This window comes from Callospermophilus lateralis, chromosome 3 (assembly GCF_048772815.1).
Source record: "Callospermophilus lateralis isolate mCalLat2 chromosome 3, mCalLat2.hap1, whole genome shotgun sequence".
NCBI lineage: Eukaryota > Metazoa > Chordata > Mammalia > Rodentia > Sciuridae > Callospermophilus > Callospermophilus lateralis.
Genome location: NC_135307.1, coordinates 191,079,327 through 191,103,363, shown reverse-complemented (window position 1 = coordinate 191,103,363; position 24,037 = coordinate 191,079,327). Strand labels below are relative to the sequence as shown.

Here is a 24,037-nt window from a genome sequence, read left to right as displayed (position 1 = left end):
TCAATAGTTGAAGTAAGATTTGGAGCGAGTGCCGGTGGCCGGGAAGTGAAGAGGTTGGAGCAGTGTGGCTCCCGAACGCTGCGACACAGCTGCCCGCGCTTCTTGCCCTCTCTGCCGTGTGCACCAGGGAGGAGCCATGTCACTTCTTTGCGGTGGTGTGTGCTTGTTTGCGAAGTAGTCCACCTTTCCAGTCCTTTTCCTGTGTGTCAGCCTGAGGTAGTTGAGGGGGAGCAGCTCAGAATTCTGAAGTCACAGGGTGCACAGCTGCGACCTGGGTTTTGTGTGAGGACCTGTCCGCTCCTGCCCACTGTGTTATTCAGGAGCCCTGAGAAGCCAGATGGGCACACCTGCAGTCCCAGTGGCTCAGGAGGCTGAGGCAGGACCGTCATAAGTATGAGGCCAGGCTTGGCAACTTAGTGAGACCTTGTCCCAAAATAAAAAATTTAAAGGGCTGGGGTGGGGCTCAGGGGTCAAACGCTTATTTAGCGTGTGCACAGCCCCGGGTCCCCTCCCCACTGCAGCAAAAAGTAAAAAAATAAAATAAAAAGCCCTTTCTTAGCACTGGGTGACCAATGGGGCCCCAACAGAGAATGGAGTCCCTGTAGCAGAGCAGCAGGCAGAGGAAGGCCCCTGGGGGGCCCACACCTCTTTAGGGTCTAAGGGGAGCCTGGCTTGGGCGTGCTTTCTCCTTCATTTTTAAAGTATATTTTAAGTACTCTTCTCATCTGCCAAAATAGTCCTCTTCTAGTTACATGGAGATGCTCTTCACAGGAGGAAAGTAGACGGGCTCCGTGTGGCTCTCGTATGTGAAGGTGTCTCTGCAGGAGACGCCATGGACCTGGCAGCTAGATGGACCTAGACCAGCCCCATGGCTTCCTGTGGCACAGTCACAGTTGGCATCTCTGTGAGAGCAGCCGGGTCTTGGGCCCATCGTGCCTGCACGGGGCTGGCACATGGAGCATGCTGTGCACCCTTTGGTGGTTACTGGAAGGCTGGGAGAGGGGGAGCACTTTGGGACAAGGGCCGGGGTTCCTGCAGCAGCTCTGAGCAGGGCCTCTCACCTCAGAGCTGAGCCGCCCACTCCGGAAACTGGGAAGAGTGGGCGCATCTCTTGAGCTGGGTGCTGGGCTCCACACGGCCACGATCCCCCTCTAAAACGACCATCCCTTGACATACCCAGAAGCCTCGAGGCCCGGGTGGCCCAGCCTGGTGCCCACACATGCCGTCACTTCTTCACCCTCTGCAGGAAGCACAAAAGCTTTCTGATGAAGTCACTGCGGGTGGCAGAGCAGTGCAGCGTCACTGTGGCTGGTGAGGCCAGAGAAGGTGGCTGTATCCACATAGGCAGGGGAGGCAGGGCCTTGGGGGAAGCAGGTGGGGCTGAGCCATCCCAGAGGCAGCCCGCAGGTCTACGTCTGGCGCTTGGTGGCCCAGGGCTCTGTGCTTCGTCAGCAGGGCGGGAGGCTGCCGAGGGCTTGGTGGGTTTCTCCACAGTCTTCTCACTGTCATGTGTCTTTTTATCTTTCAGAATCAAGAGACTCGGGAGATCTTACATTTCCACTACACCACGTGGCCTGACTTCGGAGTCCCCGAATCACCAGCCTCCTTCCTGAACTTCCTTTTCAAAGTTCGTGAGTCGGGCTCGCTCAGCCCGGAGCACGGCCCCATCGTGGTGCACTGCAGCGCCGGCATCGGCAGGTCGGGGACCTTCTGCCTGGCCGACACCTGCCTCCTGCTGGTGAGAAGGTCTTGGAAGGCGCCCCCGCCCCAGCCCACCCCACCCCAGCCCTGCCACAGCTCCCGGCCACTGTCTGCGAGGGCAGCTTGGCTTTGTAACACCCCTGGGGTGGCTTTGTCCCTCAAGGCTCTGTTCGCAGAGGGTTCCCATCTCACCGTGGGCCCAGGTAGAGCCGGAGCACCCTTCCCCCTCGTTCTCTACCCCCTCAGTCCCCGTCCACAGGGCCCATATTTCCCCCATTTTTCCGTGTTTTCTGGAACTCCTCTGCCTGCCCCTTGGCGATTTCCCGGGGGCAAACCAGAGCACTCCCACCCAGGGGATTGGGGCTGCTGAATCCTGTGTCCTCTCTGACTGTCAGATGGACAAAAGGAAAGACCCTTCTTCTGTGGACATCAAGAAAGTGCTGCTGGAAATGAGGAAGTTCCGGATGGGGCTGATCCAGACCGCCGACCAGCTGCGCTTCTCCTACCTGGCCGTGATCGAAGGCGCCAAGTTCATCATGGGAGACTCTTCAGTGCAGGTCGGCTGCGCTTTAGTGTTTGTCTCTGTGCACGTGCGTGCGTGGGCAGTGCTGGGCCGGAACCGGGCCCTGTGCACGCAGGCCAGTGTCCCACCACTGAGCTGCGCTCCCCGCTCTGGTTGTATTTGAAGGTCGTCAGCTATAAAGTGCGAACACTGGCAGGTATCAGAGGAAATAGCTGCCTTTGTGTTTAAAATAGCTAGAAAGTTGTTGAAGTTTTGCCGCGTTGCAATCTCTGCCTTTGAGGTGCTCCCCCAGAGAGCCAGGGCAGGAAGAACGGGCTGGATTTTCAAACGGTTTCACCTTCCAAGGGCCTGGCTGTGGACCAGGGAGCCCGAGCCCCATGCCCGAGCCCCATGCCAGGCCAGCGCCTCTGCTCACTACGGCCGGCGGGCTTCCTGACACAGCAGCAGAGCGAGCGCTGACGGGCCTTCCTCCTGCTGCTCTTTGAAGGACCAGTGGAAGGAGCTGTCCCACGAGGACCTGGAGCCCCCACCTGAGCATGTGCCCCCACCTCCCCGGCCGCCCAAGCGAATCCTGGAGCCCCACAACGGGAAACGCAAGGAGTTCTTCTCGAACCACCAGTGGGTGAAGGACGAAGCTGAGGAGGATGAAGATGGCCCCCTCAAGGAGGAGACCAGGACCCCCTTGAGGGCCTCCCACAGCATGGACAGGTAATGTGAGAGGCTGGCTGGGGCAGCAGCAGGCCCTGCCGTTCCTGGGACAGGCACGTATTGAAACCTGTGGCTGCGCTTCCTCTCGGCAGTGGGGCTGCTGGACCTGCAAGCTGCCCTCTCCTGGATGGAGGAGGCCTCTCTGGGCCCGGAATGGCCCTGGGAACAGGCAGGTTCACAGGGTTCTGGCACCACCTGGTGGTACTCACTGGCATCGAGCTCAGTGGAATGAGTAGGGAGGGCCTTTCTGCCCTGTGAGGACAGTGTCCACCCCATGTCCACCCCCAGGCTTCTGGCAGGTCCTGAAAGGCGATGTCCAGCTTGGTGTCTCCAGAGTGGAGCTCCAGGGAATTTGATCTTTTGGTGGCATCTCGGCTCAATTCATTGAAATTCACTGGAGCGTTTGCTTCCTACGTCAACCCCAGCATCGTGAGCACTGTTGACGTGGTGGCCGACTGAGCCAAAGCCAGACGGTGGCCCCTGGGCTGCATTGCAGGCCATCTTGTTTGGAAAGGAAAATCCAGGGAAGCTGGGGTGCCAGGGAAGCCACCTAGGAGCTGGCACTGCCCTGCAGGAAGCTGCACAGTGAGCGGGAGTAGCCCCCTCCTAGGGCACCGGTGGCAGTGCCCGGGTGCCTGCTTCCTGGAGGGAGATGCTAAGATGTGGCTACTTTAACCAGCAGTGGCGCGTCTAGAAAGGTGCCCTGCAGCAGTGTCCAGGTGTGCGGACAGGTGAGGTCATTGGGTACATCGCATCATTTGTGGCGGTAGAATTGGAAATGGCCACAACCTGTTTGGGGATTAGGGCCATCATGCTCCTTCGCTGTGCAGGGGTGGGGGTGGGTATTCTGCAGCTGTTGAGGAAGGAGATCTGGGTGCCCTGATGTGGCCAGGCACAGAAGTTCCAGTGCCTGAGAAAGCAGGGTGCACACGCAGCAGGCATAACCACCCGCCCCACCCTGCGGGGCCTCCCTGACGCAGGTGGGTGGGTGGGAGGGAGGGATGAGGGCTTCAGGCCAATGCCTGCTCTAACTTAGCCCTCCAGCCAAGCGGCAGGAAGCTGGTTTGGGTTCTGAAGAGGGAGCCTATTTCTGTCTAAAATCTCTCCATAACAATGTCCAGCCACCCGTTCCCTGGAGGCAAGTAACCACTCCTGTCCCTCCTGCTCCTCAGCATGAGTCAAGACACTGAAGTCAGAAGTCGGATCCGTGGCCGAGGCCCGAGGGGCACCCAGGCGGCCTTCCCTGCTGAGGCAGAGCCGGCACCACCCAGGAAGGAGGAGGAAGCGCCGGCGCCCACGCTGACCCACTGGAAGCCCTTCCTGGTCAACATGTGCATGGCCACGGTCCTCACGGCCGGCGCGTACCTCTGCTACAGGGTATGTTTTCATTGACAGAGGTGCTGGCGAGAAGCGCGTGGCGGGAAGCACTGGCCACCAGCCCAGTGTGGGATTCGGTTCTGTGGAGTGTCTGAGCCAGTCTCAGAAGAAGCAGATGAGGGTTGGTTCAGGCTGGAACTGCCAAGGGCTGAGGAGAAGAGGGAAGGGTTGTGCACTGGGGTCTTCAGGAGCCCTGTGGTCCCAAGGACATAGAGTCTAATCTCAGGGCCTCAACTATTCAGGAGTAAGTAGAGAAAATGCCAAATACGTCTTTCTCTCTCTCTTTCTCTGTCTTTATTTCTTTTATTTTATTTTATTTTATTTTTTGGTTCATTTATTTTTGAAAAAATAGAATTACAACACATTGTTGTTTTTAACCTTTATAAAAAGCAGCTTTTGGTTATTTCTGGAAGAAAGAAGACTAGGCACTTACAAAACTTTCTCATACCCTTGGGCGGTATAATCAGATTCACAATTTATATTTGGTTTCCCAGGGGAAAAAATCCCAGACTTTTACGAATGTAGATTCCCTTGGAGGACAGGGCCGGGCGCTGTGGTGTGGGCGCTGTGCACCGCCAGCACCTGCCAGCGCCCACCAGTGCCCACCAGCCTCCCTGTGTTGTGTTGAGAGGAGACAACACAAGGCCGTCTCTAGAAAGCAAGCCCGCTTCTGCTCTTGCTCAGGGTGTCCCTACTGGTTTCCGCAGCTCGTTTCCCTATTGCTCCTCTGTGTGGCCATCATCTGGCTAACTTGCTGGCCCTCGTCACCCCGTCCCTATACGTGGGTTTCCTGCAGCCTCTGCCTTGGGTCGGCCGCACCGCAGGGTGACTGCTGGCACTTCAGCCCCGGCTCCCGCTCACTTGGGAGGAGGTGCTGCGGGAGGCCCACCCTGGTAAGAGGGGGGTGCAGAGACCCTGGAAACTGCCCCACGTGACCTTCTTATCCTTTTAAATATTTTACCTCTTTCCAGGTGACCGTCTTTGAGTGCAAGTTGCATTAGCAGAATACAAATATCTTTTCCTTGGGGGTGATTTGTGGGAGGACCCTGTCATTAAAAAAAGCCCCAGGTCCCCTTGAATCATGGTGCCCTCTGAGGTGGGGTGGCGGGGGGCGTGCACGGCTCAGACAGCTCTGGCTGTGCCCGGGGCTCCTCTGCCTATTTGGCTTCATTCCTGTTCCCGTTCAGCAACAGCGCATGGCCTGACCTCCCTGGGCCTCCTCCACCCACTGTCCGCCTCTGCTCTCAGCCCCTCCCACCCCGACTGTAGGCGCCTGGTGGGTGAGGGCCGCTGGCAGCATGGAGTGCGTGCAGAGGGCGCTGTTCTGTTGGAGAGCCCGGGCCGCGCCTCGCCCTGCGCCCTGCACCCTGCTCCTCTTCCTTCTTTTCCTGCCCTCCTTCCTGTGAGTACCACATCCCAACCCACTTCTGAAGAGAGCAAAGCAGGGGACCATGCTGGTGGCAGGGAGGGGTGGTGGCCTGTGCCCGTCTCTGGCTCGCCCCACCCGAGCGCTCCCTCTTGGTGCACCCCAGGCCAGCGACGTGCACCATTCTCCCCAGAAGCCTCCACGCAGCCCCGTGGAGTAGCCTCTCCGCTCCATATTTATTTTAATTTTTCCAAAGGCATCCATACTGCACTAGCATTTTCTTAAACCAATAATGTATTAAAACTTTTGATGTCAGCCTTGCATCAAGGGCTTTATCAAAAAGTACAATAATAAATCAATCCTCAGGTAGTACTGGGAGCTCGAGACACTGCCCTGAGCCTGCCGCCTCAGACCAGTGCTGGCGGGAGGACAGCCGTGAGCAGCGGTGTGCAGCGACTGGGTCAGTGAGGGGGGAGCGCTGGCGTGGTAGATGCTGAGCACTTGGTATTTAGTAAGAGTCACAGTGGGAGATGACCTAGTCCCCGTGCTTCTCCTCCCCGTTACCTGGTAGGACCTTGTTCTCGGTCACCACTTTCCCTGTGTGTATTAGAGTGCATGTAAGGGCTTCCATGTCCCATGAAATACCGCGGGCTGGGAACAGAACCTTAGACTCCTGCTTCCTGGCGTGCCGTCCGCTGCAGTCTCCCTTGCATGACCTGACCATTATGTGGCTGTGGCTCCTAAGGCTGGTGCTGAAGGAGCCGCCTTTAGCAAGATAGCGATGATGTTCCGATGATGTTCCCAGGAGCCGATGTGGGCCTAATTCCTGGCATGACTCTCTGATGACTTCCTGGTGAGGCCCGGCCTGTCCTGGTCCTGCTGGGCCCACTGTAACTCAGACATTCCAAGGCTATGGCCAGCCCTGTTCACACCTCACGCTCTGGACGCTTAGGCATCAGGGCCCCCACCATGGGATGAGCAGATCGTGACTGGAAGCAAGGCAGCCGCAGGAGCCGCCCTCCTTGGAGCAGCCCAGCGACAGCCCTTGGAGCCAGCTGCCTGCTGCATCTATGTCCTGGGGCACCCTGCTGAAGGGGGTGTCTGCCCCTGCCCCCGCCCCCCCCCCCGGAGCCCCTTGGGACTGATGGTGCTCACGACTCTTCCTGCAAGGGGGACTGAGACCTCCACATTTGGTGGCTTTTTTAATAAGAAAAAAGGCAGCTGTGGCTCTGAGCTGCTCTCGCCAGCATTTTCACGTTTTGCCTTTCACGGGGGAGAAGCCGGCGCAGAGCGATCCTGAGGGACACTCAGGCGCGGCCGCAGAGCCTTGTGGGGCGTGAGTGAGGCTGAGGGCCAGGCTGCGCGTTCTCGGCTGGGCTTGTCGCACAGTCCGCGTCTCTGTGTAGCTGGGTGTGTATGTACAGTAGCTGTTGCCAACGGTGGACTGGCTGGTCTCCGTCCACGGAGGACAGCTGGCCTCCGTCTGTTAGCGTAGGTTAGGGAGGTAGTGAGCTGCTCTGCTATTTGCCTTAAGCCAACATTTACTCATCAGGCCATTATTTTTGACAATGGCTGTGGAATAAACCATTTTTACAAAACTAAAAACAAAACAAAATAAAAAAAGCGAGGTGTTTGGTTACAATACCTTTTCAGGTGTGTATACATGGCTGCATGACCGGGTGGGGGGAGGGCGTGTCTCAGGGTCTTCTGTGACCTCACAGAACTATTAAACTGTACAGTTTTCAAACTTGCCATATAAATGATGGGTTTGCATTTTAGTTGCAATAATAAAACCTTTTTCTAAAGAACTTGGATTTGGTGCCTCCCATTTCTTTGCTTAATGCACCTGAACCAGGGCTGCCGCTGTTTCTTTCCATTCCCGCTGGTGCGAAGCAGATATGGTCCCCTGGGTGGGTGAGGCTCGCCTGGGGTGGCCAGCCCCAGTGCTGGGTGGCGGGTAGCTCCGCTTGCTGATGAGCCTGGTTGCTGCCACGAGCCCCTGCCTGGTTCTTTAGAAACCCGCCCTTTGGACACACAGGCCCTGAAACTGTCCGTTAGCCAACTGCCTGTCACACACAGTGACTCCTGTGTCTCTGTAGGTGTGTGAAGTCACATTTGATACAGAACTGACTTGGAAAGAAAATGGTGTCTGAGATCAGTGTGGTCCCCCTTTTAGGGACAAAACTAAACAATGCAAAGCCCCTTCGGTGACTTTTCTTGAACTTCCTATTTCGAAGTGACTTCAGACCCGCACAGTGTTGCGAAGCACTGGTACAAGAACTCCCTGACCTCCCTCAGGGCTCCCTGACCATCTCAGAGCTGGTTACGGAGTCGGGGTCTACACTGTGGCCCACCAGCAGGCCCAACAGGACGGGTCCTGAGGCCCAGAATGCCACGGAAGCCTAGGGGCTTGAATGGCAGTGTCCTGCCCGCCACCCACTTCACGGTTTCAGATATGAAAAAGGGCATGTGGACGTGCGAGGAGGTAGAAGACAGTGGGGAGGATGACGTGGGACTCTGGGGCAGGAGTCCACGGGGGCAAAGTGCAGGACAAAGGCCACACTCAGGGTGCCCACAGGAGAGGGCACAGCGGAAACCTTCGAGAGTTGGGAATCATGGAGAGGCCCTAGGGCGGTGTCCAGCAGAGCCTGCGCCCAGGCCGCTCCTCCACAGTCCAGGACACTCCCTCCTGCTGAGAGGGCGCCAGGAGCAGGCGGGGCCAGCCTCCCCGCAGTCCTCTAGGAAGTGACCAGTGTCTGTTTTGGAGGGTAAAGTGTAATAGCCATTAAAACAGTTTTTCTTTTTAATTGAAATTTCAAAAACTGGAGCGCATGAACAAAGCAAATAAATACTGACTTAAATAAAATAAAAAATAAAGCACAATATCTATCCAGGAAGTTTAAATGAGAACATTCCAAAGCTGTGCGTGCCGCGCTGACAGAACAGTCACACTCCACAGTTCACCACATCGTTGACACACATCTCCGGACACTGGGTTTTTGTTTGTTTTTTTAACAGAGTCGGGGGGCTAGTTTTCCCTCTTAAAGCAGCGCCTTGCCGAGGTCTTTCCACACCAGCTGTGGCTTCTGGAGCCATTTATTTAATAGGCCTCAGGTTGACTTGCTTCAAACGTTGGATTCCATTTTGACCTGTGTGGCCAAAGCTCGTGAGCTCCAGGCTCCTTGGCCAGGTCTTGTCTGCCCTCCCTTGTGCTGTTGGACATGGTGAAAACCAGGTGTGGCCAGCCAGCCGCTGTCAGCTCCGCACGTCGGGTTGAGAGTGGCATAGACGTGCTGGCCTCAAGCCTGCTCGCCAAGGTGACGCGAGCTGCTGTTGAATTGACTTGAGCCACCACAAGCTTTGGTAGCATGGTCAGCCACCTAGCCCACCCCCGGCCCCTCAGCCCCAGGATTTTCTGAGCCAGGAGCACCGAGCCAGCGGACATGCAGGAAGCTGCACATTCCATGCACGCGTCTACCTGGAGTCCTTCAGGTAGAACCTTGCCTTGCCTGGCCTTGGCACCTTTGTCCATGGCCACCTGCCTCTGTATCCTGGGGCCGGTCAGATTCTCAAAGGCAGAAGCGGAGTATGTGGTTGAGGCCGAAGCCCTGGCCGCACAGCGCACCAGCGGCTTCTGCTTCTGTAAAAGCGCCACTTGGGCCCCAGGGTTTGCAGTAGTCCGAGGCTCAGCAGCCACTTGGACCAGCTCACATTCGTGGGGAGCACCCAGTATGCCCCCTGCAAAGCTCAAGGCACTGTGTCAGGCTGTGTAGCAGCAGGGGGACAAATTCCAGATGTGAGCTCCTCAGCTGAGGCTTTTTAAAATACTGTGATTTCAACTTCTGCTTCCTGGCCAAAGCCGTCTCTTTGTTCTAAGCGAAGTTTGTCCATCTTCTCGAAAGCTAAGCGTCCTTTTTCACCTGAAATAGAGGGTGATCTGTCATTGGCTGTCTCCTGCCTCCATGACCCTCTCTGCCAAGCCATGTGGGTCCTACACAGGGGCAGGAGTGCTTGGGGACCTCTCAACCCGGTGACCTGGGGGACTGAGCCTTGCCCCCGAGTCAGCCAGTCTCTGGGACAGCCGGCCAGGCTGCAGCCCTGCCTTGCCTCTGGCTCTCACTCACCACGCATCATCCACAAGTTTAAGAAGACAATGAAATGAGTCTCTCCACCTCCACCAGGAGGGGCTCCTGCCTCAGGCAGGACGCTGGTAAGTAGGAGGTGGCCCTGCACCCGGGCAGTGACAGGCCCATAATGTGCCCTCCCAGGTGCTGTTCTGCTCTGAGAGCTGGGGCTGGCACCGCTTGCACGAGTTCACCAAGAGCCTTGGGAACCCCATCATGCCACACGTGACCCCTGATGCTACTCTACCGAATGACAGTGTGGCTTCCCGGGCTGTAGCCCGCACGGCCTCGAGGTCAGACTGGCACAGGCTGGCAATCTGATCGATGCTTTCGATGCCCTGTTGGAGGATAAGAGAATAAAGACCTACTAGGGGACACTGTAAATCGCAAGTAGAACCCCTCTGTCAGCCCTGCACGCCGCCCCGGCACCGTCCTGGGGCTCCAGGTCTCTGTGGCTGTAGCTCGTTGGAAGCCCCCTGGGAAGTGCCTCTCTTCAGCTCTGAGAGCTGCCGGAGAGAGGCTCAGAGCTTGTCTTTGTGAGGCCTTTTCAAAGGCCCAAGCACATTGCAGCAGCAAGCGGGGAGCTGACTCGGTCTCTGGGGAGTCCAGCCTCAGGTGACGCAGAACCCGGACGGTTTTAAAAACTTGATGCATAAAACACTCATAGTGACATTATGACTTTTTAATTTTTTTTTTTGTAGTTGTAGATGGGCACAATATCTTTATTTTATTTGTTTAGTGTATGTGATGCCAGGGATCGAACCCAGGGCCTCACGCATACTGGGCAAGTGCTCTGTCACTGAGCCACAGCCCTGGCCCAACATTATGACTTTTAAAGTGGGTTTTTTTTATTTTTTAATGTTTTTTTTAGATGTTGATGGATCTTTATTTTATTTACTTATTTATATGCGGTGCTGAGAATCAAACCCAATGCCTCACACTTCTAGGCAAGTGCTCTACCTCGGAGGTACATCTCCAGCCCCTGGATTTTTCACTTTTAAAACACTACATTTTCTATAATCTGAGACTGGGTGAGAAGGTTAAACTAAGGATACACTTGCCAAACCTCCCTGCAGAATTCTGAGGTGCTCCAGGTCCACCATAAAACACTCACTGTGGCCCCTTTTCAACCCATGCTCCATGTGACCAGCAGTCCTAATCGCTCATCCCCCAGAAAAAAAGAATACCCCAAATGTCAACAGCCATTTCTGCTGGACAGGCACCCACGGGTGTGCAAGGCGGCCAGAGCTCGCCTGGCCAGTGCAGCCAAGAACATTTCTGTTTTTGACATTCTCTTCCTTTTAAATAAGTTTAGTGTACCTTAAAATTTGTTAATTGAGAATTTTAAAGCATATAAGGCTGTGGGATTCCCTGGGTTTAATCCCCTGCCCCACCAAAAAACCAAACCCAACACGTTAAAACACATAACCCAAGGGCTCCAAAAGTCCCTGGCGGCACCCGCACCCTTGCCCACCGCCAGTACGTGCCCACTAGGGGTCTGGGGCCTCCGCTCTCCTCTAAAGCCACTCAGCAGGTGCCCTTGCTGGCGGTGACCCTCACCTTTTTGGTCCCAGTGAAATGGTTTTGAGGTTCTTTACTTCAGCACCAACCCCCCGCCTCCTGTGGGACCCCAGTGGGGACGGGCCACTCACCCTGAGCTGCTGGAGGGCCATGCACGCAGCCTGCTGGAGCCTGGCGTCAGTCTGGGTCAGGGCGTCCGTGTAGAAGAGCAGAGCCTGGGGGAGGGGGCCGTGAGCAGGGGGCAGGTGCAGGCCTCGGGACTCGTGGTCACGCTCTGACCTTCCCAAAAAAACCCAGGCGCCATCCGTCCCCGGGCCAGGCGTACAGTCACAGGATGTATGCTGCAGGGCTAATTCAGCTGCCCAAACTGACCCCTGAACTGACGGTGGTGAGGAACGCCATCTGTCTGTCTCCTCGTGTCTGAGAGAGGCCTTGGAAATGGCCAGCTTCTAAAATGCTACAGCACAGGGCCGCAGGCTGGCTCAGAGCACAGAAGTGACAAGGTGTCCTCCACGGCTGCTGCCCAGGCCAGAGGCAAAGGTGTCTGTCCCCCTCGACGCCTTCTCCCAGCCACAACTCTGACCCTGTCCTCTTCGACCACACAACATGGCCACGTCTTTTTGCCCCTATGGACCTGACTCAGCCCAGCTACAGGGAAACCTGGCCCTTGCTTCACAGAGTGTTGTGAGGGTCACTTAGAACTAAGCAGGTGGGGACGTGCCTGACCGGGGGGCACCTGGCATCCCCATCTGCGAGGGCGACCTTAGGACGAGTGAGCCTGCCCTCTTGGTCCAGAGACATTGGCACTGAGGCAGCTGAGGAGAGAGTGGCTGCTGTCCCAGCTGCACCTGGCAGTCGTGGGCTGGGTGGGGCTTGGTGGGAGAGCACAGGCCTAGCACGCGCAAGGCCCTGGCCTCCACCCAGCTCCTAGTTGAGAGGTAAGTAAACGGCCGCCCTGGGAAGCGGGGAGCTGGGGGGGGGGGACAGGACCATCAGTGCCCCCCGCTCAAGACACCTCCAAGGGGCTGCCACCTTGCGGAGGCCTTTGTTACAGTCCCAGGACATCCCACAGCCCTGGGCCGTGAGCCAGCTGCTGGTCCAGGGGCAGCACAAGACAGAGCGCATGATCCTCTTGCCATGCCCGCAGCCTCGTGGGACAGCCCAGTGCCATCGACACATGATCTCCAGGGGAAAGAGGTGGGGCCTTCACATGAAGTGAAATTTAAGCGACGTCAGCTGATGACACGGTGCTCACCTCTTGGAGACCCTGGTTAGCCAGAAACCCCTCAGAGACTTGGGAGTTGGACCTGCCACATCAGGGGTGCTCTCTGGTGGCTCTGAGCCGTGTGATGCTATTGGAGTCAAGGTTTTTAAAGAACCCCCGTCTTGGCTTGGCCTCCGCTCACACAGGTCAGTCAGATGTGTGGGCAGCTGCTGGACCACGGGGAGTGGGCGGGCGGGGGCTGGCCCTGGCAGGTCAGGCCCGGGCGGCAGCACGTGGGGGTTTCCCTACATTGTTGTCCTTTGTGCTTCAGAAGTCCCCAGAGAGTAAATGCAACCCCAGGTGCATGTGCTCAAGGAAGGACTGTGGGCCACGTGGCCGTGAGATTCGCTCTCTGGCTTGGAGCCGAGGCCCAGGTACAGAATAGGCCCCTGTCACCCTTCCCACCCACCTCAGACTGCTGCCTGAAAGAGACCTAGTCCCAGACCTAGGACCACAAAGGCAGGGGGTCCCATCTCGGTTTTCAGGTGAACCCCAACTGGCTAGTAAGTGGGGATGGCCACGGGCACTCTGAAGGCGTGCAGTGTGCGGCCTCCTGGGAGACCGGACTGAGGCGCTGCTTTAGAAGCAGATGGCTATCGGGGTGTGGTCTCTGGTGGCCTGGCCTCCCCAGCCCCCATCACACACAGCCTCCTGGGACCATCCCGAAGCCCAAATCTCCCAGGACTGCAGCCCCGCCACCCACTCCACGTGTCTCTGAGAACACCGAAGCCCCGCGCCCGCCCCGGCCAGGGCCTGGCTGTCCCTCCTCGACGCCTCACCTTTTCCCGGAAGCTCCTGTTCCTGGCTGCACTGGCCAGGCGAGCTCTGGCCGCCTTGCACACCTGTGGGGGCCCGTCCAGCTGCAGCAGCGCCCAGGCTCTCAAGGTCTGGGGCAGCGGCTGGAGCAGACCCAGCCGCTTTCCCCGCAGCTTCCTGACGGTCCTGAGCCGCCCTGCGCAGTGCAGTTCCTGGGTGAGCGTGACTGGGGGCGGAGGCGGGGAGTCGAGGTTCAGCTGCTGTGAACTGCGAGGCGTCCCCAGCAGGCCCTGTCTGGACACCTTGCAAAAGGGACCTCCCGGAACCTGGGAAGGCTTTCTAGCAGGGGTCAGGTACACCCTGAGTCAAAGACACCACAGCCCCACTCTGGGCACTGAGCCAGCCCCCTGCCACCGTCCCTGGCTCTGACGTCTGCACTGTGCTCTTCTTGTGTGAGACGGGGCTGCCCAAGGTGCTGAAGCTGGCCTTGGACTCAGACTCCACCCTCCTGCCTCCCTCCCTGGAGCGTGGTCCCAGCAAGCACCAGGACACCAGCTCCCATCTTTCCCTCCACCTTTAAAGCCACCTTGTTTTGGACCTGATTTCTCCGGGTCAGCCGAATGTGGGATCTCAATAAATCTGGGACCTCAAAACACTAGCTAGAGGGAAAAGTCGCAGAAACTGAGCTGTAACCTGAGAAACTGACTGGCTTTCAAGAGCCAGGGCAGAGGACCCCTGGACGCTCCTTGGCTGTAACTTGGTTTGAGACCCTGGCTGCCCAGCTTGGCCCCTACCTTCCTTGGTGAGCTGGGCAAAGTGCTTCTCCAGGTCAGAGACGCTCTGTCTCTGCAGGTAGCTGTGAAACTGGAACCAGGTGACAGTCTGTCCCTCCAGGAGCCCAGCCTCGGGGAGCAACCCTCTGCAGCTGACCACCTGCTCCAGGAGCCTGCGGCACACTGGCCACAGGGAAGGGGCCGTAAGGAGACACCAAGACCTTGGCTGGCCTCTGCAGGCAGAGCCAGCTCCGTTACAAGGCTCCCTAGCGGCACCGCCAGTGCCCATGGGGAAAGAGTGTGCCCAGCTGTGTCCACAGGCCCTGGGTCCCACAGCCTTGGTGCGTGGCTGAGCCCTGGGCTCAGACCAGAGGCAGGGCCGGGGACTCTGCCCATCAGTAAGCAGCCCAGAGCCACTGCCTGGATACAACTGTCACTCATCACCTGGTCAACAGAGAAAAATGCTGCAGCCCTGCACTCCGGGGAGGGGCCCGACCTGCATTTCAAGGCACCTTGATCAGACCTTACCTGCCCACCTTCCTCTAAGCCTGACCTCATCTCTTGAAGGCTCTGGTGGGAGGCATGGAATGTGTCCTCGGATAATGACCAACCCGCTGTGTTTGCATGCACCTCGGGGCTACAGCTGCTCAGATGTGCGTCTGGGGAGGCCCTTGCCCTCCCCAGTGAAAGCAAGGTGCTCATAACCAAGCTGAGGTGGCCCCTGCCCAGTGCCATGAAGACCCAGGGAGGGGGAGAGGGTGACACAGCCCCGTCACCCTGCAGCAGGCCCAGCCTTGGGTGGCAAGGACGAGAGGGAGCTCCAACTACCTATTTCCAGCTGTCCTGGGTATTTCCCTCGGGCTCTGTGCAGGAAGGTCCTCTTGAGCTGGCCCAGGAGCGTCGTGGCGGGGCAGGACAGGATGCTGCCGGGCCCCGTGCACCCCTGCCACAGCGCCAGGCAGCCCTTCCCGTGGGAGGCCTGCGGAATGACTGGGAGCGGTTCCCCAGCCTGAGTGGCTGGTGGCAAGAACAAGCCACAGGATCCCCGAGGGCCCTCCTCCAGCACCGAGGTCAGGGAAGTCAGGGGTGGCGTGACAACACCAGGAGCAGCTGTCACCAGCACCTCCTCGTGGACAAGGAACCGGGGCTCACAAAGGAGCCGTCCTTGGGGTCAGAGGTAGAACTGGGGTCACAGCTACCATTGCGGGCATGCTGTGTACCCTGAATGTGCCCCGGGGATTACGGCCTGAACGCCGGGCAGTGGCCTCCCCAGGACACAGAGAGGCCGTGACTCCGACCAAAGCCTTGCCCAGAGGCCGGGTGGTGGAGTGTGCGCCAGCTGACCCAGGTGGCCTGCCCGCCAGCGGGGCATCTCTGATCCCCACCCTCCCCAGGCTGCTGTCTGCTTTGGGTGTGGGGAGGGGGCGAGGCAGCCTGTGGCAGGGGACAGTTCCTTACCATCTTCAATGGACGTCGCGTTGCTGACCTTGTCAAAATCAAGGTCAGAAAGCGTCTCCAGAATCTGCTTTTGCTGGGCTGCTTCCTCCAGGAGGCAGTCCTGCACCATCCTCGGCAGATTGGGGAAGGCCAGTCTCTGGAGGCGGCGTGTGGTGCTTTGGTCACCACGGGGACTGCGCTCGCCTTCCCCTGGTGCCCCGCTCGTCCTGTCCTCCTCAGCCGCAGCTCCCTGACTCACTCACCTGAGCCACTTAAGAGGAGGCTAAGCTGCCAGGGGCCACCTTTGCCACCAGAAGTGCAGCCCATGCACCTCACAAAGCAGAGTGGAAGGGCAGAGCCCGCCACGGTGGCCCTGGAGCCCCCCTGAAATCTCCCTTCTGGTGGAACCAGTTTGGACTCAGCTTCCTGCGTCTACAGATGTGTCATGGACGTTCAGGGGCAAGCTACACAAGGCCACCCAACTGACCAACCAGGCGCTGGCCGGCACCTTCCACAGGGGGACCTCAGCCTTGTCGCTGTGCCGTGCCCCCACCACTTGAGAGATCAGCCTCTTTCCTAGGGGTCCCCTGGCCCAGCAAGCCCCCCAGCGCCCCCACCTGCAGCAGGGCTTTGCAGACTTTCAGATGGACCGTGAGCAGCGCGTCCAGCTCCCGGGCACCAGCTGTGAGCTCCCTGGAGGACCCCTTCAGTGGGGCCGGTGGGGGCCGGTCTTTCCTGAGTCAGATGGAGAAGAGGCTGGTGACTGATCGGGTGAGCAGGCTCCACTTCTGTGAGGCCAGGAAACCCTCCCCCCGGAAGTCAGCGAGGCCACCCCAGGTCCCAGGGGCCTGGAGGTCACTGAGGAGAAAGCCCAGCTCAAAGCTCAGGAGCGAAGGCAGCAGGGCTGCCCGGGTGCTAGGGTGTGGCCCAGGGGCTGGCCGGAGGCGGGACGGGGTCCAGCTCTGACTCTGGACACGTCCGCCCCCCAGCCCCACTTTACTCCAACATGCAGTGGAGAGGAAGCAGACGCCTGTTGCCACCCGTGGGCAGTGAAGCCCCACAAGCAAGACGCAGGCTGCCAGTGGGCACCAGGTGGCATCAGGGCAGAGGGTGGCAGGGCCTCTGGCTTGGCCAAGAGCTCCCTCCCTGCGGCTCTGGGGAGGGAGCAGGAACCCAGACCGCACCCTTCAGGGCTGCCGAGATCGCCATGGGGGTGATCTGGACAGGTGGTGTCGCTGGTGTGGGCCAGAGGTCCCCAGGGCCAGAGCGTCAGTCACCAGGGACTTTGGTTTTGTGACCACTTGGTGAAGATGAGGCCAGAGAGGTCCCGTGGTGCACTCTGTTTACAGATTTTTTAAAAAGCACATTCCTTGGAGCAGGAAGCTCGGGTGGGTCTGGAGTGGGCAGGGGACGTTGGGGGACGGAGGGAGGGACCACCAGCGCTGGGAGGAGGAGGCCCGGGAGGCAGGCGGGAGGTCCTCGCTGCGCAGGTTGCGCTCACCGCAGACCCTGGGAGTCCCCGGACAGGGGCAGCTGGTCGGGAGCGAGGTCAGCCTGGAGGAAGGCGAAGCTCTGCAGGATGCACTCCATCAGGCTCTCGGCTGCGGCATCCTCCTGCCGGGCCCCGCGGGGCTGTGGGCAAGGGCCAGGTTTGAGGCCAGTGCCGCCCGGGCTCCAGCCGGGACCCAGCCGGGACCCCAGCCGGGACCCAGCCAGGTCCCTCAGGCCTGATGCGTCCTGGTCTGGGCAGGGCGTGTGTCGGGGTGGCGCTTCCCGAGGTCCCTCCTGAACAACTGACATCGCGAAGCAAAATCTCAAGGCCCCCCATCTGAACAGCCTCATCTGGGTCCGCGACACCCCGGACAGCACAGGTGATAGAATGAGGAGTCCAGGAGGGGACACGGGGGCAGGCCCCTTCCCCACAGAGCTGCCACTCTGCTCCCGCTGCCCCTGCCCCGTGGGAAGGTGGGACCGTGTGGCCGGGTGGCTCAGTTTTCTAAGGAACCTGGGGTTTGCGGGAACCCCCGAGTTTTAAGTTCTGCACATACAGATTGTTTTCAGAACATGCTGGAGCCTGGGACAAACCCCTTTAGAAGCTCAGAGGCTTCAGATGAGCTCAGGATCCTCCTGTTCAGTCACTGTCCTGCCACGTGGCTTCCTTCCTGGAGACTGTCCCCTCCCCAGGACAGCTAGGCCTCACCCCCAAAACTGCACCCCAGGCCCAGCCAGCAGAGGCAGGAGCAGGAGCCAGGTCCTGAGTCACCCCGGGAGACTCCCGAGCAGCCAGAGAATGAAGGCTGCAGAGAGCCCCCCCGACAGGGCCAACAGACAGGCGCAGGGGAGTGTGTGCGTGTGTGTGTGTGTGTCTCTGTGCACGCGCATGTCTGTGTGTGTCTCTGTGTGTCTGTCTCTCTCTGTGTGTGCACATGTGTGTGTCTGTGTGTGTGTCTGTGTTTCTCTGTGTGTGCGCGTGTGTCTCTGTGTCTGTGTGCGTGCGTGTCTCTCCGTGTGTCTCTGTGTGTCTGTGTCTCTGTGTGTCTCTCTGTGTGTGCACATGTGTGTGTGTGTTTCTCTGTGTGTGCGTGTGTTTCTGTGTGTGGGTCTCTGTGTGTCTGTGTCTGTGTCTGTGTGTGTGTGTCTGTGTGTGTGTCTGTGTCTGTGTGTGTCTCTGTGTGTGTCTGTGTGTGTGTGCATGTGTGTGTGTGTCTTGTGTGTCTGTGTCTGTGTCTCTGTGAATGTCTGTGTGTGTGTGTCTGTCTCTGTGTGTCTGTGTGTATCTGTGTGTGTCTGTGTGTGTGTCTGTGTATGTCTCTGTGTGTTTCTGTGTGTGTCTCTGTGTGTGTCTCTCTGTGTGTCTGCGTGTCTATCCGTGTATGTGTCTGTGTGTGTGTGTCTGAGTATATGTCTGTGTGTGTCTGTGTGTCTGTGTGTCTCTGTGTGTGCATGTGTGTGGAGACACGCACACAGTGGACTCTCCAGGAAGTCACAGCAAGAAACAGAACCCGTGAACCCAGCAGGGCCGGGGGGCCAGGGTTGGGTCCCTGCAAGCCCCTTCCAGCAGCTCCCCCAGCCACCAGAGGAGACGCATTGAAGACGCCTCGTGTGAAGGTGCTGCCCGCGTCAGCCCTGAGCTCCGGCCAACAGCACCTTGACCCTGCGGAAGGCAGCTCCCAGGACCCAGCCAGGACCCGGCCAGCCCCACAGCTACGCTCTCAGGGCCACTTAACCACAGCCCCTGACAAAAAGCACAAAGATCTGAAAAATGTGACACCGACTAGACCGTGAGCAGGACAGGGGCTAAGGAGCAGGAGCAAGGCCCGCGTCCCCGGCCTGACCTCCGCCAGGCGACCTGGACATTCTTGAAAGTGACCGTGCAGGCGCCTCGGGCTGGTTCCAGGGTCACAAGTGAATCTTAGCAAGCAGCAAATGCAGGTCCACGGTGGCTCGGGTCACCTGCGTGCTCATGCACGATGCCCGCTCATGGTGCACGGCTGCGCGTGTGCACACGTGTGCCTTTTCTGTTCAGGAAGCACCCTGAAGACCAGGACCTAAGGGTATTTTTATCATTATCAAAATAAAGGGGAATGTTCCTTAAAGATGTTCTGAATCGGGCTGGGGATGTGGCTCAAGTGGTAGCGCGCTCGCCTGGCGTGCGGGCGGCCCGGGTTCGATCCTCAGCACCACATACAAACAGGGATGTTGTGTCCGCCGAAAACTAAAAATAAATATCAAAAAATTCTCTCTCTCTCTCTCTCTCTCTCCTCTCTCACTCTCTCTTTAAAAAAAAAAAAAAAAGATGTTCTGAATCATTGCTTGTGGCCGTATTTTAAGACTTGTGTGTTAAGTGGGTATCATTTTTCAAATTACCCGTATGTGAAGGAAGTTGTGTGCGCCTTGACTCAAACTGTCCCACACAGAAAGACTTCAAAAGTACAAAAAGAAAGTGACATTATTTCTTGAAACTTTTTCTCAAAAATTTCAGGCAGGTACTTTTTAAAGCCTGTAGCAGTGATAAGCATGAACATTTTTTTTTTTTTTAAGTTACTGGGTATAAATGAGGACTCCCACCTCCTGTGCTGATTGATGGGTGATGTTAGGGCAGGTGACAATACAGCCAGGAAGACTGACTTTTGAAGAGAGCTGTTGGCGGTTCAGTGCCAAAGTGTCGCACAGGGAGTGGGTTGTAGGTTAACTGATGTGTGAGAAAGTGCTGGTGACGTGTTCATTTTATTTTATGTATGTTTTCAGCTTATGTAAATGAAAAATAGAGTTGTCTGTCCAGGCGAGCCCCTCTCAGGGCCACCGACCCTGAGCCCTCCTGTGAGCGGAGGCGGAAGGTTCTGGAGGGGCGCGTGGGGGAGGCAGCAGGTGGCTCGGGGCCTTCCAGGGGCCAGTGAGACCCACGGGTGGCTCCTTAACACCAGGCTGCAGCCCCCTCTGCCGCCCAGGTCAGGAGACTCGTGGTGGGGCCGGGTTCTGGCTGAATGTGGGACAGGTCATCCTCCGTGAGCCCCGGCCCCCCTTGTGATGGTCCTCCTGGCCCAGTGAGGGCTCTCGTGCCCACCTGACAGGAGGACGCTGAGGCCCACAGGGACGCCGTCTACCCAGGTCGTGCTGAGATGTGGCCAGGAGGCCTGCCCTGGCCCAGTGGCCCCAGGGCCCATGCCCAGTGGCCGGGCCATCAGCAGAGCAGGGCTGCTGCCCCGAGGAACATGGCCGTACCTTCAGCCGGTCCCTGAAGCCGAGGACCTGGTACTCGAGCTCCCGGAGCTGGGGCTGGGCAGGGTCCGTGGACCTCAGTAACTCCAGGACCTCCTGCAGGGGCCTCTCGGGGGCCATGGCAGGCCCGTCCACTGCAGCCCCAGCTTCTCCTTCATCCTGGTCCTCCTGGCTGCTGGGGAGCGTGCAGCTGTGGGACAGGGGGCCCTGGGGCGGGTTGGGGCTCTCTGCTCCCAGGTTCCTCCAGCCGGGCTGCTGCACAGGCGAGCCCCCCGCCAGGTGGGCCATCTCGGGCAGCAGGCCCAAGGGTGGGGGGCCCTTTGGGGCCTCCTCTTCAGTGGAGGCGGCAGGGTCAACGGCCGGGGGCAGGAGCCCCACATCCGAGGTAGACGCCGACCTGCTTGTCTCCGCGTCCCGGGGCTCCTCGGAGCTGAAGGAGTCCATCTCTGGCAGCTCCTGGCTCCGGCTTCGCAGGCTGGGGCCCTGGAGGTCACTCTCGGACAGGTAGCTGAGGATGGAGGGGGCCCTCGGCCTGCCCAGCAGCAACGTCGGCTGCGCTGGCTGCTGCAGGACAGACTGGGGGGACACAGCAGCCTCACCCGCCGCCCGACTCCGCCAGGCCCCGACACCTGCTCTGCCTCCCCGAGCTCGGGAGGCGAGTCCGCCAGGTGCCCTGCCCCTGCCCGGCACCCTTCCCATGCACTCCCCGGGTGCTTGTTCAGGGTCACCCTCCTGGGGCCTGTCCCTCCGTGCCCTGTTCTCTGCGGTCCCCCCGCCTGCCCAGCAGCCCCTCTCCTTCTCTGTTTTCCGAGGTCTCTGTGCCCCTCAGGTGGCCAGTGGCCCTCATCCTGGCACGGGTCTCCCCATGGAGGACAGTCCTCCCCTGGCCAAGAGCAGAATGTGGTATGGAGGTTTGAATGAGTGAAGTGGACAGATGGACAGAGGGCCTGAGTTACACACATTGTCACAGCAGTGGCAGCAGCTGTCACTAGGCAGTGTGTGTGTACCTGCCCTGCCCCAGGCCTCGTGTCACTCTGTGCAAACCTTCACCGTGTCCCCGGAGGGTGGCACTGTCAGTCTCATTGCTCTGATACAGGAACTGAGGGTTAAGAGGCCTGGTGACGCCAAGGCCACACCCAGGTGAGAGGTGGGGGCCAGGGCTGCAGAGTGCAGGCTCGTCACCACAGGTGGCCCTAACCCAGCTCGCTGGGCCCACGGGAAGCCACCCCCCACTCCAGGAGGGCGACAGAAGTCTCGTCCTGCTCAGTCTCCAAACTTGGGGCTCCTTGTTGGGAAGGGTTCTGGTGTCCCCAGGACATGAGCCTCCACGTGCCAGTACCACACCCAAGTAGGGGACGAGCACCTTGGCACCTCAGGACCCTGGCCAGGGCTCAGGCTTTGGGAGACGTGGGCATTTCTGAAGAAGGACGCACGTCCAGGGTCCCGCACTACCCCGCAGCTGGCCACTGCGTGAGACTAAGTGGCCCCGCGTCTTGTTAAAGGAAGCACAGTCGGGCCCCGTGGCGTGGGCGAGCGAAGAAGAGGGAGCCGCTGGGGGCAGAAAGAAGCCCCTCGAGGACAGCGTGGGGAGAGCAGCTGCAGAGTCAGGAGGGGCATGAGCCACGCTCACAGAGGGAAGCGTCCCTGGAAGGACACAGAAGAGACTCGGAGGGGACCTGGTCCCTGGAGAAGAGACGCTTTGCTGCGTCTTTCAGGCGGTGCTCCGGAAACGCACTGACAGGACAGGGCAGAGGCCAGAACCAAGGCCAGGCAGGAGGAGGCCCCCAGGGGGCCATTCAGAACTGGCCCACCCAGGACCACCCCCAGGGCCAGCAGCAGAGGAAGCAGAGGACGCCCAGCACCCAAAGCAAGGCGAAGCCCAAAGCAAGGCGGAGCCCTAAGAGGGCCGCCCCTGGGAGTGCCGGGAGCTCAGCCCAGCCCCCACTTCCTGTCCCCCCAGTGACCAGTGTCCCTGCCCTGGGGAGAAGTCACTCACCAGGTAGTACCTCTCCCGGAAGCTGGGGGTGCTTGGGGGTGTCCAGTTGTACAAGGAGCCCTTCCTGCTGCCCAGGGAAAACCTGCCCGTGGGGCCGGGTGACACCAGGACGCTCTCAGAGTCAGACGGGCTGGAAGGAGAGCAGAGGCTGGGTGTCACGGGTTCCGGGTCCTCCCAGCGCAGGAGCTGTCCGGGGCCAAGTTCCAGGCCCGCGTCTTCATCAGTGACAGTGTGAGCAGGGGTGGACGCAGCCGGCCCCGCCACCCTTCCTTCCCCTCCAGGACAGCCCTCCGTGGCTGGGACTTGTGCATGGGGGGGAGGACAGAACTCCCAGGTAAGCCACCTGTTTAGGCCAGTGCCACCCCTGATAGGAAGGGACAGGACTGAATTCACCCCAGAGCCTTGAAGATCATCTAAAACTGAGCTCGCTGCACACACCTCTGCGCTCGGCTGGGCTGAGCTCCCCACGTCCCAGACTCAGCCTGCAGCTGGGCACACAAAGGCCGGCCCAGCCATGAAGCCTGTGGCCAGGGCGCTGCGGGAACCTCCGAGGGCAGCCTGTCTGCCAGCCACCTGCCCAGCCCTGTGGGCCCCCAGGACCCGGGGATCCTTGGATGGCTGGCCTGGGGCTGGACAGTGGGGAGCAGTTACCCCCGCATATGCTGGAGGGTTTCACCTGGTGATGTCCCCAACCCTTCACACCGGGCCCCTGCCCTGGGGGATAAGGAGGGAATTCTCTGGAAACTCAAGTTTTCATTTGGGGGAAAAAAAAAAGCTCTTCTGTCCACAGTGCGAAGCCTCTGGGCACCACCAGAGGTCAGTGGACGTGGGGCAGGATAAGAGTCCCCCACCCACAGGGTCCTTCTCATGAACATGCACCTTGCAGGTCTGTGGCCCTGGGGTCACCCCGGAACCAGGAGGCAGGTGCAGCCAGAAGGCCTTCCTGGGCAGAGGCCATCCTCCTCCAAGGAGCCAAGCTCAGGAGGCCGCTGGAAAGTCCACTGGCCAGCCCAGGGCGGAGCCGTCCCCCGGGCCAAAGTGAGGCTGGGCTCAAACTCAGGGCAGCTGGGGTGGGCAGGGCCGCGGAGAAGGCCTGGGCCTGGCCTTTCAATGGGGCGGGAGGTGAGAGTGGTCAGGGCAGGGACAATGCAGCCAGAGCCAGGTCCGGGGTGTGGTCCGGCCACTAGGGAGCGCTGTCGTAGCCTCTTGGCTCCTGGGATCTGGGGGTGGCCCTGGGGACGCAGGGCTGGTGCAGGGAGCTGCCACTCACTTCCACAGCACCTCCAGCTGCAGCTTGATGGTGCCCAGCTCTGTGATGTCCACCACCACCATCTGCGGCTGCGTCGTGAAGAAGTCTGCGATGTCGCAGGTCACGGAGCCCACCACCAGCGAGCTCAGGCCGCGCAGCTCTGTCACCTGGGAGTGGGGACTGGAGGGTGGTGTCTGAGCGAGCACCCGGGGCGCCCTGGCCCCGCCCCAGGCCCCGTCCCACCTTGATCTCCAAGTTCTCGTGCAGGGTGGGGACGAAGGTCTTCTCCTCCTGGTCCCACGTCTGGCTGTCGTCCGGCTCGATCCGGCCCTTCAGCCTCCAGCGCTGGCCACCCAGGCGGATGAGCACCTGCAGTGGGCGAGGAGGTGTACTGGCGGCCCAGGGTCCCCAGCCACCTGCCTGAGGGCTGCCTCCCAGACAGGACCTCAGCTAGGACCCTGGCTCCCCACAGCCCCTACCCACAAAGGCTGGCTGGACCCTGAGGTCTGACCTCCGACGGTGG

The 24,037-nt window shown here is 59.4% G+C and overlaps 2 protein-coding genes across 4 annotated transcripts in view; one reads left to right on the top strand and one right to left on the bottom strand.

Moving 5' to 3' along the window:
* The window catches only part of Ptpn1 (protein tyrosine phosphatase non-receptor type 1), a 60,957-nt gene extending 53,474 nt beyond the window's left edge, over positions 1-7,483 (top strand). For all 3 annotated transcript variants that reach the window (XM_076851942.2, XM_076851943.2, XM_076851941.2), the window contains 4 exons: positions 1,529-1,738; positions 2,097-2,258; positions 2,712-2,932; positions 4,105-7,483. In XM_076851942.2, the coding sequence (XP_076708057.1) occupies positions 1,529-1,738; positions 2,097-2,258; positions 2,712-2,932; positions 4,105-4,324 (813 nt within the window). In that variant the 3' untranslated portion in view covers positions 4,325-7,483. The remainder of the gene's footprint in view (positions 1-1,528; positions 1,739-2,096; positions 2,259-2,711; positions 2,933-4,104) is intronic.
* A 1,907-nt stretch (positions 7,484-9,390) lies between these two features.
* Positions 9,391-24,037, bottom strand: part of Ripor3 (RIPOR family member 3) — a 63,349-nt gene continuing 48,702 nt past the window's right edge. The window contains exons 10-22 of the mRNA XM_077109050.1: positions 23,758-23,883; positions 23,536-23,681; positions 22,266-22,395; positions 20,273-20,845; positions 17,052-17,182; positions 16,168-16,285; positions 15,572-15,707; positions 14,942-15,103; positions 14,135-14,296; positions 13,364-13,566; positions 11,452-11,535; positions 10,047-10,137; positions 9,391-9,595 (exon numbers count right to left, since the gene is read on the bottom strand). Coding sequence (XP_076965165.1) covers positions 9,495-9,595; positions 10,047-10,137; positions 11,452-11,535; positions 13,364-13,566; positions 14,135-14,296; positions 14,942-15,103; positions 15,572-15,707; positions 16,168-16,285; positions 17,052-17,182; positions 20,273-20,845; positions 22,266-22,395; positions 23,536-23,681; positions 23,758-23,883 — 2,163 coding nt within the window. The 3' untranslated portion in view covers positions 9,391-9,494. The remainder of the gene's footprint in view (positions 9,596-10,046; positions 10,138-11,451; positions 11,536-13,363; positions 13,567-14,134; positions 14,297-14,941; positions 15,104-15,571; positions 15,708-16,167; positions 16,286-17,051; positions 17,183-20,272; positions 20,846-22,265; positions 22,396-23,535; positions 23,682-23,757; positions 23,884-24,037) is intronic.